The 14,486-nt window shown below is 49.0% G+C and overlaps 1 protein-coding gene across 1 annotated transcript; it reads left to right on the plus strand.

Annotated features, from left to right (window-relative positions):
* Positions 1 to 13,827, plus strand: LOC119094119 (oocyte zinc finger protein XlCOF26). Its single transcript, XM_037217195.1, has 3 exons — positions 1 to 46; positions 1,851 to 2,036; positions 13,631 to 13,827. The coding sequence occupies exons 1-3, from the start codon at positions 1 to 3 to the stop codon at positions 13,825 to 13,827; spliced, it is 429 nt and encodes a 142-aa protein (XP_037073090.1).
* The last annotated feature ends 659 nt before the right edge of the window (positions 13,828 to 14,486 follow it).

The raw sequence follows: 14,486 nt of genomic DNA on the forward strand, positions 1-14,486 counted from the left end.
ATGACGTCACGCGTCCAGCGCACCGACTCTGGCGGTGTGGCATCCGGTACGGCAGGTGCCTCGGTACGGCTGACTCAGTACGACTGATCCGGTGCGGCAGTTAACTCGGTACGGCTGATCCGGTGCGGCAGCTGACTCGGCACGACTGATCCAGTACGGCTCAGGGGACCGGATCACGACCGGAAGCGCGCCGCAGCGTGATTGATGCCTGTCCCAGGGCGGCAGGGAGATGGCTGCGTACACGTGCGTGGGGGGGGGGGGGGGGGGGGGGGGGGGGTACTTCGCGCAGCGACGGACGTGAGCATAGTTCGGCGATTGTTCGCCATTCACGAGATGTTTTACAAAAAGGCCAGTAAAAAAGAGAAACAGCTAATGTTTAGGGTTGACTATTTTGTCAAGGTGAACGTGTAGGCGGTGCACCACCCACCCGGGGCCTCTGCGAACTGCGTGAGCGCTTACGTGGCTCAGTTACAGTCGCGACGTCGTGAGCCAGTGCAACATTCAGCTCACGGGCTGAGATGGCATGTCGCACGGCTCAATGTGCGTTGACCCTGCCCGAGATATTGTGAACCAAGCACGGCATGACTGCGAAACAAACGACGGCATAGACCTCAACGTTTGGTGGTGGTGGACCAAAATGCGTCAGCTGTGACGAAAAACCGTACGACCATGTTCAAGGTGCTCTAAATGATCGACTAAATATTTGACGCAGCTGAAGCTTAGACCACGTAAGCCATTTGGACGAATTCTGCCAATCATGTCGCACAATACAAATATGGGAACAATTACTGAAACGCACTTTAGCACGCATATTCTACGACAAAATGTGATTGTTGGGCGGTTGTACACAGAATGCGATCAACATCTCCTCGGCATAATGGGTGTCAGCCGTGACCCATGAAGAATAGGCCGTCCGATGCTAAAAGGTGTGAAATATTGCAAACTCGGGTGCACGAAATTTTTGCACCGCGCATTGAATGGACCAAGGTAAAAAAAACAACGCAAGGAATCTTGGTAAGCTCCTCGAGTGTTACGCATTTACCACAAACGATATGGCACCCGGAACCAAGGGATTGGCCTGAATTTGTATAAGGGAGGGGCACGGGGCTCGGGAGTACGCATAACGCTCCGTAGGAAGCCATCTTAACATAAAAAGAAAACAAAACGGGCCTAAGGAAGGGAAGGGTTAGGTCCCCCTGCCCCTCCCTTAGCTGCACCCCTACCCGGAGCTAAGTGTTTGTTTGGCGACGGAGCATTGATGCACGGAAGAACAGCGTTAAACCGTGTCTTAATCTTTTGGAAACGCTTGGACTGGTTCGCACAAGCGTAGGGCTCACTGACGCATTTTGTCCACTGCGGGACGGCCTTGCTCTGAAAGCCTCGGCCCACCATCCCTGGCACCCGCGCCAAGGAGACTACGGTGCCGGGGCGTTGTGCAGACATAAACTCATCTCTGCCTGCATAGCGAACGGGAGGTGCAGAACTGGTGAGCAAGACAGGGCAGATAGCATGCAGCAGTTGACGTGCGAGACGATTCTAAGTTCATGGTAGGCCGGCTTCAACTTGGCTCGAACGCTTGTATCGTTAATAGCAGATCTTGCTTGGCTGTTTAAGGGCGGTGCTATTCACGTTACTCCGTAAAGGGCGACATTATACACAGTTACCCCGTCCGCAATAGCTGAATGGCTGCAGCTTTGGTTGCAGAAAGGGGACTAAAGCGCAGCAACGTGGAAAGACTATCAGTCTGAAACCAAGAAACATGGCGATGGGTGCACTTGTACGAACCCTGCACTTGGAAACCCAGTGTCCAAACCTCACGTGCAGTTATTACCTGACGTCTCTGCGTGCAGGTTCGCCTTGGCGACCAAGCATCAAGTGCGACATATGCGGCCGCGTGTTCACGGCAGCCTCCACGTACCGCAACCACAAGGCCTTTCACCGCGGCGAGACTGCATGCCCCATCTGCAATTACGTCTTCACGGAGAAGGGCAACCTCAAGGCTCACATTCGCCGCGTGCATGGCATGGATGTCGGTGGCAAGTGATGGCGGAAGGTACCACCGCTGCCACCATTCGTGAACTTGACTGTGTTGTGTCTGCTTACTCAAGGTGACAAAAAGGCGTGTGCGATTGGGTATGTGTTAGGGTTTTTGCGCACGTTTGAAGGACTGTAACTGTTTCCATGGACTACTGTAAATACATAAACAAACTGGCCTTGTGGCTGTCGCCTTTGTCGTCAGGATATGAAATCAAAGTTACGACCTATTTGAATAGTATACGGTGGGGATGAACAGTTACACTCCATGGCGTATCGAGTTCGATTGTTCTGCCGGGCTCTTTGTGCGGTTATTGTATTGATCCGATGATCGCAATCACAGCATGCAAATATTTGGAGTACATGGTGTAAATTTTATTTTGCAATTTTTCAGTGGTTTGCGATAAGAATGAACTTGATCACGGGTCAAGTTCGAGAAACCTGCCAAAGTCTTCATACTGCTTTTTATTTCGTGCAACACAAGTGATGATGCGCACCGGAATGATGGTCCGATGATCCGAATGGGAGCAATTTGTCATCAGTGGCAGTTTTACGTCATCAGTAGCGGTTTGACACGTCGGAGTCAGCGATATTTACAGGAGCAAATCTATCGAAATGGAAGAAAACACGTGCTTCGATACGAGCATGCGAAGGTTTAATGGCTCATTACATGAATTCAGACACAATTATACAAGCGTTTTCACTGATACTTTACCACATTTTTGTTTTGAAATTATTGTACTTTACTTTGGTGTTAGACCTTCCATGGGGCATTGGCCTTCGAATTTTGAGATGATGGATGCAGTTTGAGTGGTCTAGTGCCTGTTTCGATTGTTGGCAAATTGATGAGGTGCTAGAACGTGTATTCCATTGGCCATCAACTCGTATAAAGCATAGTGAAGGCTTCTTACGTAAAGGCTTCCTAAAAATGTCATAATTAACATGTGACTGCCGATGGCTGCTGGGGAGGGGTTGGGGTCTCAGCTTCCTTCCGAACCGCTTCAGGCAGGTCTGACGGGCTATCTGCGAGTGTCAGGTGTGGGGTCCCAGCTTCCTTCCCCTCTTCAGGCAGGTCTGGCGGGCTATCTGCGAGTGTCAGGTGTGGGGTCCCAGCTTCCTTCCCCTCTTCAGGCAGGTCTGACGGGCTATCTGCGGGTGTCAGGTGTGGGGTCCCAGCTTCCTTACCCTCTTCAGGCAGGTCTGACGGGCTATCTGCGAGTGTCAGGCGATTCCCAGATGATACATGCTTTGACGTTAGGTGAGTTCCCGGTATTGGGACGTCACCAATACGGCCGTTACGTCTATTTTGCCTTCACTTTCAGCGATTTGCAATTTAGTTTCATCTCTTTCAGATATTTCTATATTTTCCTTGCTTTTATCTCATCCTTAGATTGATTGCATGCCCTTTGGGGCGGATCTTATTCGATAGGGTACACTAGACCACCATCATAGGCTATGCAGTCAGCTGGTGAGCAGCAAGCCAAAAGGGTTTTTGCCGCCTACCTGCTGCGTAAATCGGCATAGCTTACAATTTCAAATCAAAGACTGTTGTATGTCATATGAATTGGGAGGTGTGTTAATGACATTATATTTGGTGAACTGACTGACCTCACTTTGACCATAGGCCTTTGCTGTCATTTTGGCATGATATTGACGCTCAGAGCACACTGCTGCCTTTGTTGACAGGTTGAGCGCTAACTTCCATTGGTCGTGTGCTAGATGCTCTCCAAGATTTCTGGTCGTGAAGGCTTGTGAGCATTTTAGCTATATCTGAGGGATCTTGGGGATTTTGTGGCCCGAGCAGCTGGTATATTTTCCTATCGGACAGGTGGATTCTGAGGCGGCAGTGAAACTTTTGACTTATTTTTAACAATACTTCGAACCCCTGTTACGCGGTCGCCACTAACGACATACCCACATCGAGACCAGGTTAAGGATGGTGCTTCAGAAAGCAAGCAGCCTAAAATGAAATGGTGAAAGAAGTTTAATGACAGGTCCTGATGTCCAGCTCGATCTGTGCATTCCATAAGTACACGTCCAGGATTCGCTCTAAAGTTGTTAAGGTCTAAAGGTTTTGTAAAATTGATATAATTTATACCTTAGATGTCGCGGAATGTTGTTCAATCCATTATTCCCACCAAGCAGTGGACAGCAGGGCTCCTGTCCAGCAGGTGCCTGTCTCACCTGATTGGTTCAGTGCCTCGGCATAGATTCATGCCAGGGGTAGTTTGAACAAAAATTGTGCCCTTGTTTCGAACCCATCCATGCATTTTTTTGGTGTTGTTTTGCATGTCCAACGATGACGTGAAACATCTCATCTCCCTTTTCTTTGATTGTTTCGCAGGCGTTGGTGGCTGGTTCCCGGGCAAGCAGTGCCCGAAGTGCGACCGCCGGTTCAATGCCTACTCGTCGTACAGGAATCACCTGCCCCTGCACCGAGGGGAGACCACTTGTCCCATCTGCCATTACGTCTTCACGGAGAAGGGCTCCCTCAAGGGACACATTCGGCGCGTACATGGTGTTGACCTCAGTGGCAAGTGAGCGTCGATGGGGGCGCCTCGGTAGCGAACCGACCCCGCTCAACGACGCTGTTGCTGTTGCTGGAGTAATCCGTGTGAGGCCGCCCCTGTTGCGGTCGATCGCTGGAGTAATCCGTGTGAGGCCGCCCCTGTTGCGGTCCGTCGCTGGAGTGATCCGTGTGAGGCCGTCCCTGTTGCGGTCGGTCGCTGGAGTAATCCGCGTGATGCCGCCCCTGTTGCGGCTGGTCGCCGGAGTAATCCGTGTGAGGCCGCCCCTGATTGCTCGCGCCAGTGTGATGCACCACGTCTTGTGAAGCGATTGCTCGGCGCGTGTGACGTCACTACCCAGTGCGCTACGTGGAGACATAGTGTCGTTGCCTGCGGACGCGTCCAGTTTTAACTCGAAAATACAAACTGATGAGTCGATTGCAGTTGCTGAATGTGTTTCCAGATAAGGGCGTGGGCTTGACGTGCGGGTCATGCGATATCCGCAATAACGTTACTCTAATATTGACAACAATATTTCTTAACCCGGCAATGACCAGAGCTACTCAGCGGCACACCATTGACCAGCGGGGGGGGGGGGGGGGGGAGGGGGAGAGGCAGACTTGCGCCCTGCTGATCTCAGGAACGGCCGGGCGGAATTAAAAATTCAAAAGGCAATAGATAGCGTCGTGACGTGCGGTCTGAGAGCACAAGAGACAAACTAGAGCGGCCTCAAGAGACCACAAGAGACAAACTAGAGCGGCCTCTGTCGTCCGCTGCAGACCTGAGCCCCGCCGTTTGCTGCCGCCGGTCTGGACCCATCTGGCCCACCCATTGCCGCCGGTCTGGACCCACCGGACCCACCCATTGCCGCCGGTCGGGACCCACCGGGCCCACCTGGGCATGGGTGATATGCGCTGCGATGCATTCGAGCCACAACTCAGTTACTGGCACGGATAAATGCTTCAAACTAGGTAAAGGTGTTCTTTATTATCATGTGGAGGACATGTGGTCGTATCCTTTCATAATTTTGTGTTCCAAGTCCGAACGTTTTTAGCGTGCTTTTTAACAACATTTTTGTTGCGTGACATATCAATATTTCAATGTGGAACATTCAAAGAACACGAGGACGATGCAAATGAACAATGACTATGTGGCTCAAATTCCCCTCAAACATCTTTGTTTTTGTTTAGTCACTTTGTCAGCTTGTCTTTGCCTATTCACCGTTGTCAAAAATCGGTAAACGTTTTCGATTTATAGCGAATACCCTGCAGAGGAGGGATTATCCCCTTCGGTCAGTGCCAAGTTAAGGAATGTGAAACCATCCAGCGAATTTGATGACCAGTTCCCCAAATCGTACTACCACGCGGTTGCGGGAGGCATTCACGATGGATCTTTCAGCTCTTTCATTGTCATAACTCTGATTGTCGACCCATCTTGAGATTAGTCTTTGGGTGGAATTTGGTGGATTGGTGGAACTTCTCTATGCTGCTTGTGTACCATTCACAAAAGAAAATTGCGTCTTACTGTGGCGCAGAAAATGGAAGTTCAATAACCTTAGCGGTGTTGTGCCTATCGTCAAGCTCCCTCATCTTGGTTTTATGGGATGGGCTGGAAGTGCTGTTCATCAGAAGTGCTCTACGATCCTCCGAATTCCCGAGCACCCGAAATATTGTCAGTTTTATGTTTGTCTCCGCCGTAACCCCATGGGACAGAACAACGCCAAAATAAATCCGCCACTATATGTATTATCCCTAATTAAGTAAATGTTAAGGCCACATCTACACGAAGTTATTTCAATTTGAAAAGGCGCTGCTGGTAAAAATACGAAATAACTAGGTATTTGTCCAAAATGTGCCACAAAATCCCTGTTAGCCAGAGCTATAGGTAGGCCAAACTTCTTTGATGTAGTCATCATATTTTACACTGGTGCTATGCAGTACTACCTCATATGCTTGTAAGGAACGCATCAGATGCTGCAGTTTGCTGGAAAGGCTCGCCGTGTTCTTTCCAGCTGTTTACCGAAGTAAAGGATGTCAGGCTTTTGCGTGAAGCATTTCGGGTACGCATGACATTTATGTGGATAGGGCGTCCCAAAAATCATCCATTTTTGAAGGAGAAACTAAGATGGGGTATGCTAGGCTGTACGTTTTAAGATTTAAGTCGAGCATGTTTAATGGATGGATTTCTGAGGTCTGAGCTCGCGCTAAGCGGTGCTTGTTCGACCCTTGATCCCCACGATCCGGTAGCGCAATTTCAGGTCAGCGGCAGGGCTCGGTGGCGAAAGTTTGACGTTCCACGCTGCTCGGCATGGTCTGCCCTGCCCTCTGACGTCAACTGACCTTTGGCACGTTGACTGCCACCGGTCCCAGCCCACACCTGTCACGGGCAAATAGCGAGCGCATAAAGCGACCCTAACCCAACCCGCCACGGTTGGATGGATCGGAAGGCAGGCGCTCTAACTAACTGAGCCATTGGGACAGACTAATTGAAGTAGTTAAGAAAACTAGTGCATTTTACAGAGAGGAAGTTTCCAAATCGACCGTTTTCTAATTATGAAAAATAAAGATGTTTCGCTGTGGTCACGTCTTATTAACCTGATAAGGAAGCGTGGTACAAGCGAAGAAAGCAAGAAAACGTTACGGTGTTTCATCGATTTCATGCTGTGAAACTGTGCATAAGGGGGGGGGGGGCGGGTAAAGCTACTTGAGTTTTTACAGCCTTCAACTGCTTTTAGACAGAATGGAATCACGCTGCCCAACGCAAAGGTTTTCGTTGTTCCAAACCCCAGTCTCACCGAATGAAGTAACTGAAAATGCAAAATCGCCTATAACGATTAGCCCTCGGTCATCTGGCCGAGTACGGCAGCAGCACTACCTCCATTGTCAGCGTGTTGTGATCTTTCAGGAGGTCCTTGGTATCCTGGCAAGAAATGTGACATCTGCCACCAGGCTTTCTTTGCCCCATCGTCATACAGAAACCACAGGGCTCTGCATCGCGGGGAAACCACCTGTCCCATCTGCAAGCGAGTGTTCAGCCAAAAGGGCAACATGAAGATGCACATGAAGACAGTGCATCGCTGCCCTGGACCAGCTACGCAACCAGCTGATTAGACGTTTTCTGGTTATTTGGAAGAGCTGCTACGTGCGCCTGCATGCTTTGTGATTGGTTGATCTGTCGTTCGCGTTCGCGTTCGTTCGTTCGTTCGTTCCATTTGTGCCCTGGGCGCTGGGTCTCGCCTAGGTAACACATCGAGCGCAACAGCGATGATTTTGTGCGGACTACCGCTGAATGATCCATGGCTTAAAATATGGCTCTTCGGCTTCCGGATACCGGATCTTCGGATACCGGCTACGCAGCCAAATGACGAACAACAAAAAGCTTGGATAAGGCGGTAGTAATAGTCATATTCCCGTAAAAAAAAAACAGGAGACTGGAGATACGGGTGTGATACTTGAATTTACTTGAATTGCTTTGCATGCACACGTATTTCTTGCGTATTCTAATTCCCCTTTAGATATGCACGATATCGTAATGGCTGGCAACTGCTCCTTGCGTAATCCTCTGTAAATGTTGGTGACCTGTAAAAACCGTAGCCCGCTATTCAAAACCTGAAAAATCGAGTAGGATCATCTGCAAGCAATTTTAAATTCACTTCTGCGGTTTGTTTCGATAAAGGTGTGTCGCCAAAATATTATTGAACCCATCCCTGGTTTTCTCCCTGGTTTTCCATGAGGAATAAGGCTATTGCTGCTGTCTTATCCATGCGCATAGTGTTTCTCGCAACCCACTTGACGGCAAAAAAACTTCCTAGAATTCTTGACAAATCTGTGGAACTTTGGCCACAGACAACGTTCACGTTGTCATGTCAACATTTTGCGTAGCTCTGTATAAGTTTGAGGAACTCCGCCTCGAAGTTGGCTACATGCCCCCCCCCCCCCCGTTCGCCCCCGAAAGCGTTCTTTGATTGGTCATGTTGTAAGAGGATTCAAACACTGGGCCGCCCATCACTCAATATACATGTATGCGAGTATGTTGTTGTCTTTTCACAATGTTTTCCGAGCGCATACCCAGGACGCTGAGAGCTTTGCATTTTGTGTCGTCGGTTGCCCTACGGTGCCTTAAAAACGAGCTCGTTGCGCCAAATGGCACGCAAACATCAAAGGGAAATTCGCACGCGAAGTAAGTGTACATGTACATCACCGCCGTCATGTTTTTCCAAAGGCTTTAAGGCGATGCGTAACAGTATACCTACTAGATCTTCATTGGGCTAAGGTATCATCACTTTTCATATATGCGTTGTTCTGAAAACGAGTGTACGTTTTCCGACTGGTGGGGATGCGTTCGCATTGCAGCGGGTGTGCATATAGCTCATACGTCATTCAGTTGAAAAAATATATCCTGAATATATATATATATATATATATATATATATATATATATATATATCCGCATAGGCTGGGAAAATGTGACAGTACACTTATGTTATTGGATGGAGCGAAGCAAATCAAACTGTTTGAGCCATGCTATTTAAGGCATCATTTCTTCTGATGCCAGATAAGCTCACTTGTAGATGCCGTGATATGTTGGACGGCCCTCCAAACAGGGCATAGGCGTGGGGGGGGGGGGGATTGGAGGTAGGGGCCATAATGACCAAGCTGTTATCACCTTGGATTCTTTCTTGAGGGACCGGAGCTCGAATCGCGGTTGCGTCACGACCCCGGAGCGCTAATATGACTAATGAAGTATCTGACACCATAAAAGGGGCGTGACGACGTGCGTCGTGTGACCTTAAAAACGTGTACATTGGATAGGCGACTGCTAGTTTTTAAAGAGATTCGCGCCGAAGACAGTTCAAGGGCGCTTTAGGACGGGTGCTTTTCTTGATCTGCATAAAGTAAAACAACAAGCAAACAAGAAATGGAGTTTCAAATGCCAAGAAGCCAGGTCTCGTACGAGAGAAACCAAGTGACCCACAAGCGAGCAAGGGATAGGTTTTGGCTGTTCAACCAAATGCTACGGCGCCAACGCTCATCCAGTGCATTGTCAGCATTTTACGTTCTTCCAGGACGTAGCTGGTATCCCGGCAAGAAGTGTGATATCTGCCACCAGGCCTTCTTTGCGCCATCTTCGTACAGAAACCACAGGGCTCTGCATCGCGGGGAAACCACCTGTCCTATCTGCCAGCGAGTCTTCAGTGAAAAGGGCAGTATGAAGATCCACATGAAGGCAGTGCATCACGTCCCTGGACGAGCGTCGCACGGCACAAACTAGGGGTTCGCGGCGATGGCGATGCCTCCGTTCTTCTCCATCCTAGGCGCTATATGGATGCCTCCGTTCTTCTCGGTGTGTTTGGTGCTGCGCAGATCAATACGTAGTCCAGCGGCAAAAATTCGGTGCTGTTCCTCGCTTGTCGTTCAGTTATTTAAAAAAAGAAGCTGCGTGTTCTCTGAAGTTTAGTTTCACTGCTCTGAGCAAAAAAGTCGCGAAACGCTTGTGAAATGCACACATTCTTTTTTGGTGCCTTTCAGTTGGTCCTGTTCGCATGCATGACCTTCCGGAGGGTACCTGTTTGAAGTTATGCCTGTTTACCTGTTTAAGGGTACCTGTTTAAGTTACCTGAGGGTACCTGTTTAAGTTATAGTTATGTCGCCGGTCTATTTGTCTTTTCTCTGGATGGAAAATAAATGAAAACTGTTACTCTCGGAATGCGAGTAAATATAAAGAGTTCACCGCCTGGTGAGCAGTAATGCTATTATGAGTTAGAACTGCAACTCTCGAAGTGAGAGTAAATGTGAAAAGTCCACTATCTGGTGGGCAGTAATGCCATCATTAATTTAAAATGTTACTCTGGAAGTGAGAGTAAATATGAAAATCACACCACTTGGTGAACAGTAATGTCATGGTAACTTAAAACTGCTTCTCTCGGTGTAAGAGTAAATATGAAAAATGCACCGCCCGCAGGGCAGTAATACCATAGACTATGTCTTGATCCTCGCTTCAAGGGCTTACTCCTCAAAAAAGTGGGTCTGCGTTGATTTTGCCAATTGCCTGCTTAGAGCTGCCTATGAAGCTGATGGCGGGATGTTAGATTCACGTTTTTATGCTTATTTGCCCTTATTTGGGATGTGAGACAGACCTAAAAAGAGCTCAAATCAGCCCAAATGAGCTCTTATACTGAAGTCAAGTCAACTCAGCTTAAAAAGGCTTAAATAAGCGCAAAAGAGCTAAAATCAGTCCAAGTTTGAGGTAATCATTGCCGGCATCGAATCGGTAGTGTGAGGCTGGCGGTGGTCATGGCGTGGGCCCGTGTTACGGTATGCTGGCGAAAGGAGGCAAATGTCGTTTGAATCCCCGTTCCATCCAATGAGCACATGAGCACAACGCAGTCCATGCCCGCTCACCGAGTCGTGGATATAGCTCCACTTTGCCTTATATGTCGACTTTGTAATGCTGTTGCTTTCGGGTGCCGTGTGTGGTGTTCCCACCCACCTGGCCAATAACACTATTACTATGATGTAGTACATACAAAGTCGCGCTACCTTCTTTTGATTCATGCAAAACTTGCTTGCACCGGTCGTCGCCCTTTCCGCGGTAAGGCTTCTTCAAACCTTTATCTCTGACACAGGAACCCTCAATGGGAGGGTCATGGTACCGTCATATGGCAGCACGTATGGTGGTGCCCAAAAATATGGCAGCGTCCCGGCGGCAACATTTTGTGACAAGCGTACAAAACATTGGAAAACGGCAATGTCTCTGTTGTTTTCTGCTATTGGGACCGAAAAATGTGTTTTACAACTTTACCTCATGGTAGGAAAACAGAATTTGGCAACATTTGGGCAGATTGAATCCTGTCAAGCCAATGCCATTGGCGGCAAAATTATCGCTGTCAGCACAATATGTGATTCTATCAGAATCGACTCCCAAGAATTGTTCACATCAATGCTTACACTACGGGCACAGCTGCATTGTACTCTGCCTTCGAAAATATCGTTGGCAACTTAATCGTTTCCTCCTGCACACAAGTTATGAATATTGTTACGATAGTTTGACCTGACATAGCAGTTGGATGATAGGCTTTGAGTGGCACCTCAATTCCTCCGGCTTATGCCGGGTGCGTCTGTGACCGCGGGTTTGAAATGGCTGTTGAAACTGCTGGGGTACATGGTTAGCGTGAATTTTCGTTTTGGTTCATATAAATAAAATCCTTGCTACGCAACGTTAGAGCTAGTCGCTAACGAGGGTGGTCAGCGCACATGCTCCAACGACTTTGGCTTTGGCCGTCGTTCTAAGTACTACGTCGGCAGCATTACCTACCACCTTGAGCATGTTGTGATCTTCCAGGCCGTGGCTGGTATCCCGGCAAGAAATGTGGCATCTGCTACAAGGCTTTCTTTGCCCCATCGTCGTACAGAAACCACAGGGCCCTACATCGCGGGGAAACCACCTGTCCCATCTGCAAGCGAGTCTTCAGCGAAAAGAGTCATCTAAAGCATCATTTAAAGTATGTGCATCACTCTCTATAGCCAGCGATGCATAGATCCAGTGCAATGTGTGGCGCCTATCTCACTTGCGCAGTGTGTAATGTAAGGCGTATGCCAACAGACAGTGCGGTGGTAAAAGTTCTGCGCTTACCATTGTGTGACCGTTGTTATACAGGGTTTGAGCTTTGACACTTGCGTCAATAAATAAGGAACCAACTTGCGCGTTTGGAATTCGATAAGTTTGGAAGCCGGCAGACTATGAGTGGTTGTTGGGCACAGTGAATGACCCCGTACGCCTGTGAAGCTTTCACCACAGCACCACACCCACCACGTCTAGCGTGCAGCGTGTGATATACAACACCGCACCATCACGTCTAGCGTGCAGCGTGTGATATACATCACCGCACCATCACGTCTAGCGTGCAGCGTATGACATACATCACCGCACCACCACCTCTAGCGTGCAGCGCGTGATATTCATCACCGCACCCATCTCGTCTAGCGTGCGGCGCGTGATAAACATCATCGCACCATCACGTCTAGCGTGCAGTGTGTGATATTCGAGAGCCGGTCTCACACAGCAACATTTTGCGCCTTCTGGTTGAAATGACGTCATGACTGAAACAGTTGAGAACGTTTACCTCCCGCACCTGTTGCATGCTCACGCGTGCTTCTTTGGGAGTTGGGAGAGAGAGAGGAGTCTTGTTTAGGAGTCTTGATTAATGGGCTTGATCAAAGTTCACGTCATCCTGGATGGAGTCGTACATTGATATCACAGCTTGACTTCTGGTAGCACAGCAGACATCATAATAGTACTTTAGAACAGTTCTCCAGACCTGTGCTGTCCAAGGTCACGTCAAAGTGATATATCAGGGAGCCGCAAGTGGTGTTTTAAGTTTACAGTCTGTTTCATGCGTTCATGCACAGCGATCTCGGACTGATCTCACAATCTTCCGCTCATCCCAAGCCCAGAAATGTTGCGTGAAAGGCAGTGACATTTCGTAACGGAGGATAGATTCGAAGAAAGAAATGTGGCACGACCCGTCTGTTGAAATTGATCCGTGCAGCATGTTGTCTCATCGAGTCCGAATCTGGTATGGATTCATGTTCTTAGCGTTAAAGCTAATGAGTTTATTTGACCGAAAATTCATTACTGCGTTATATTGGATGTACAGAATGTACAGTACAGATGTTCCAGCCTTTTGTCGTTATCATACGTTATCGGTCTTTTCAGTGTGAGGTTTCTCCTAATGACGTAATACAACTGACCACTGCAGCCGGCGCGCCCGAAACCCCAACTAGGCAACATCGACAAAAGTAACAATTTTGCCAAGTTTCTGAGGCGTTAACACGACCCAGTAGTGGATTGTAAGTGTTCCCTCCAGCCGGAGGTGCTTTCGTTATGACAGCGCTTTAATTGGTGGCGTGACGGCGAAACACGGCAGACAAGCGGCAAATTTTTCATGGCGTCTGTCATTTGACGTCATTCGACACTAACACGCAGTTTTTGCCGCAAAAATTTTCAGTTATCATACCTTATATTATGTTATACCACATTCCCTGGAGCGCTATTCTTACATTCGTAATGCCTGTTTCACTGTTTCGCAGGCGTTGGTGGCTGGTTCCCGGGCAAGCAGTGCCCGAAGTGCGACCGTCGGTTCAATGCCTACTCGTCGTACAGGAATCACCTGCCCCTGCACCGAGGGGAGACCACCTGTCCCATCTGCCATTACGTCTTCACGGAGAAGGGCAATCTGAAGGCGCACATGCGGCGCGTGCACGGTGTTGATGTCACCGCTAGATGAGGATGGAGGGCCGCGCTCTGGCAGCGGGCGTGACCTGGCACGTGTCTGGGCTCTCTCGAGACCGGATGCGCGTGGCAGTCGTCTGGTGTAGCTTACAAACCCGCGTACGAGGGTGATGTGCTTCGTATTGTGATGCGGGCTCAAGGTACGGTCCGCGCGTTGGACTTGTTCCACGTCACGGACTTGTCAGGTTCAGGCTTTTCTGGCTGCTCATCTGTACATTTTGCCGTGTCGGATATGCGTCGATTGACGATTTTGGTGAGGTCGATGTGCAGTCCAGTGCAAATACACGTACCGTTACGGACCTGATCTGTGAAGATGCCGGCCATGCATATCTGACGCCGTCGGTGGCGACTGAGGACCTCACCATACAAGCGGAATCGCTGGATTACAGACATGTGTCAGACTCGAGCAGAGTCGTGAATTGACTCACGAACCAACCGTTTTGGCGTGAGCCGCGAGCTGAGTCGGCTCGTTAGGAAGAATGCCGCTTTGAGCCGTGGCTGAATCGTGAGCTGATCATTTCTAACGATGTTGTGTCAGTAAGACACGTGAGACACAAGGACAGAATCAAAATGGAACTTAAGGAAACACAGCACGCCCTGGACAAATTAGCAGACCATTTCAATACGTTGAAGTGAACAGCAGGCTGAATTAGT

The sequence above is a fragment of the Pollicipes pollicipes genome, unplaced genomic scaffold (assembly GCF_011947565.3).
Source record: "Pollicipes pollicipes isolate AB1234 unplaced genomic scaffold, Ppol_2.1 Scaffold_4002;HRSCAF=4701_pilon_pilon_pilon, whole genome shotgun sequence".
Classification (NCBI taxonomy): domain Eukaryota; kingdom Metazoa; phylum Arthropoda; class Thecostraca; order Pollicipedomorpha; family Pollicipedidae; genus Pollicipes; species Pollicipes pollicipes.

Excerpts from the sequence above, each read along its gene's own strand:
- LOC119094119 (XM_037217195.1), top strand. The coding sequence starts at position 1 with ATGACGTCACGCGTCCAGCGCACCGACTCTGGCGGTGTGGCATCCG. Across the intron at positions 47-1,850 it reads CTCTGGCGGTGTGGCATCCG|GTTCGCCTTGGCGACCAAGC; the intron begins GTACGGCAGGTG and ends CTCTGCGTGCAG. Across the intron at positions 2,037-13,630 it reads GCATGGCATGGATGTCGGTG|GCGTTGGTGGCTGGTTCCCG; the intron begins GCAAGTGATGGC and ends ACTGTTTCGCAG.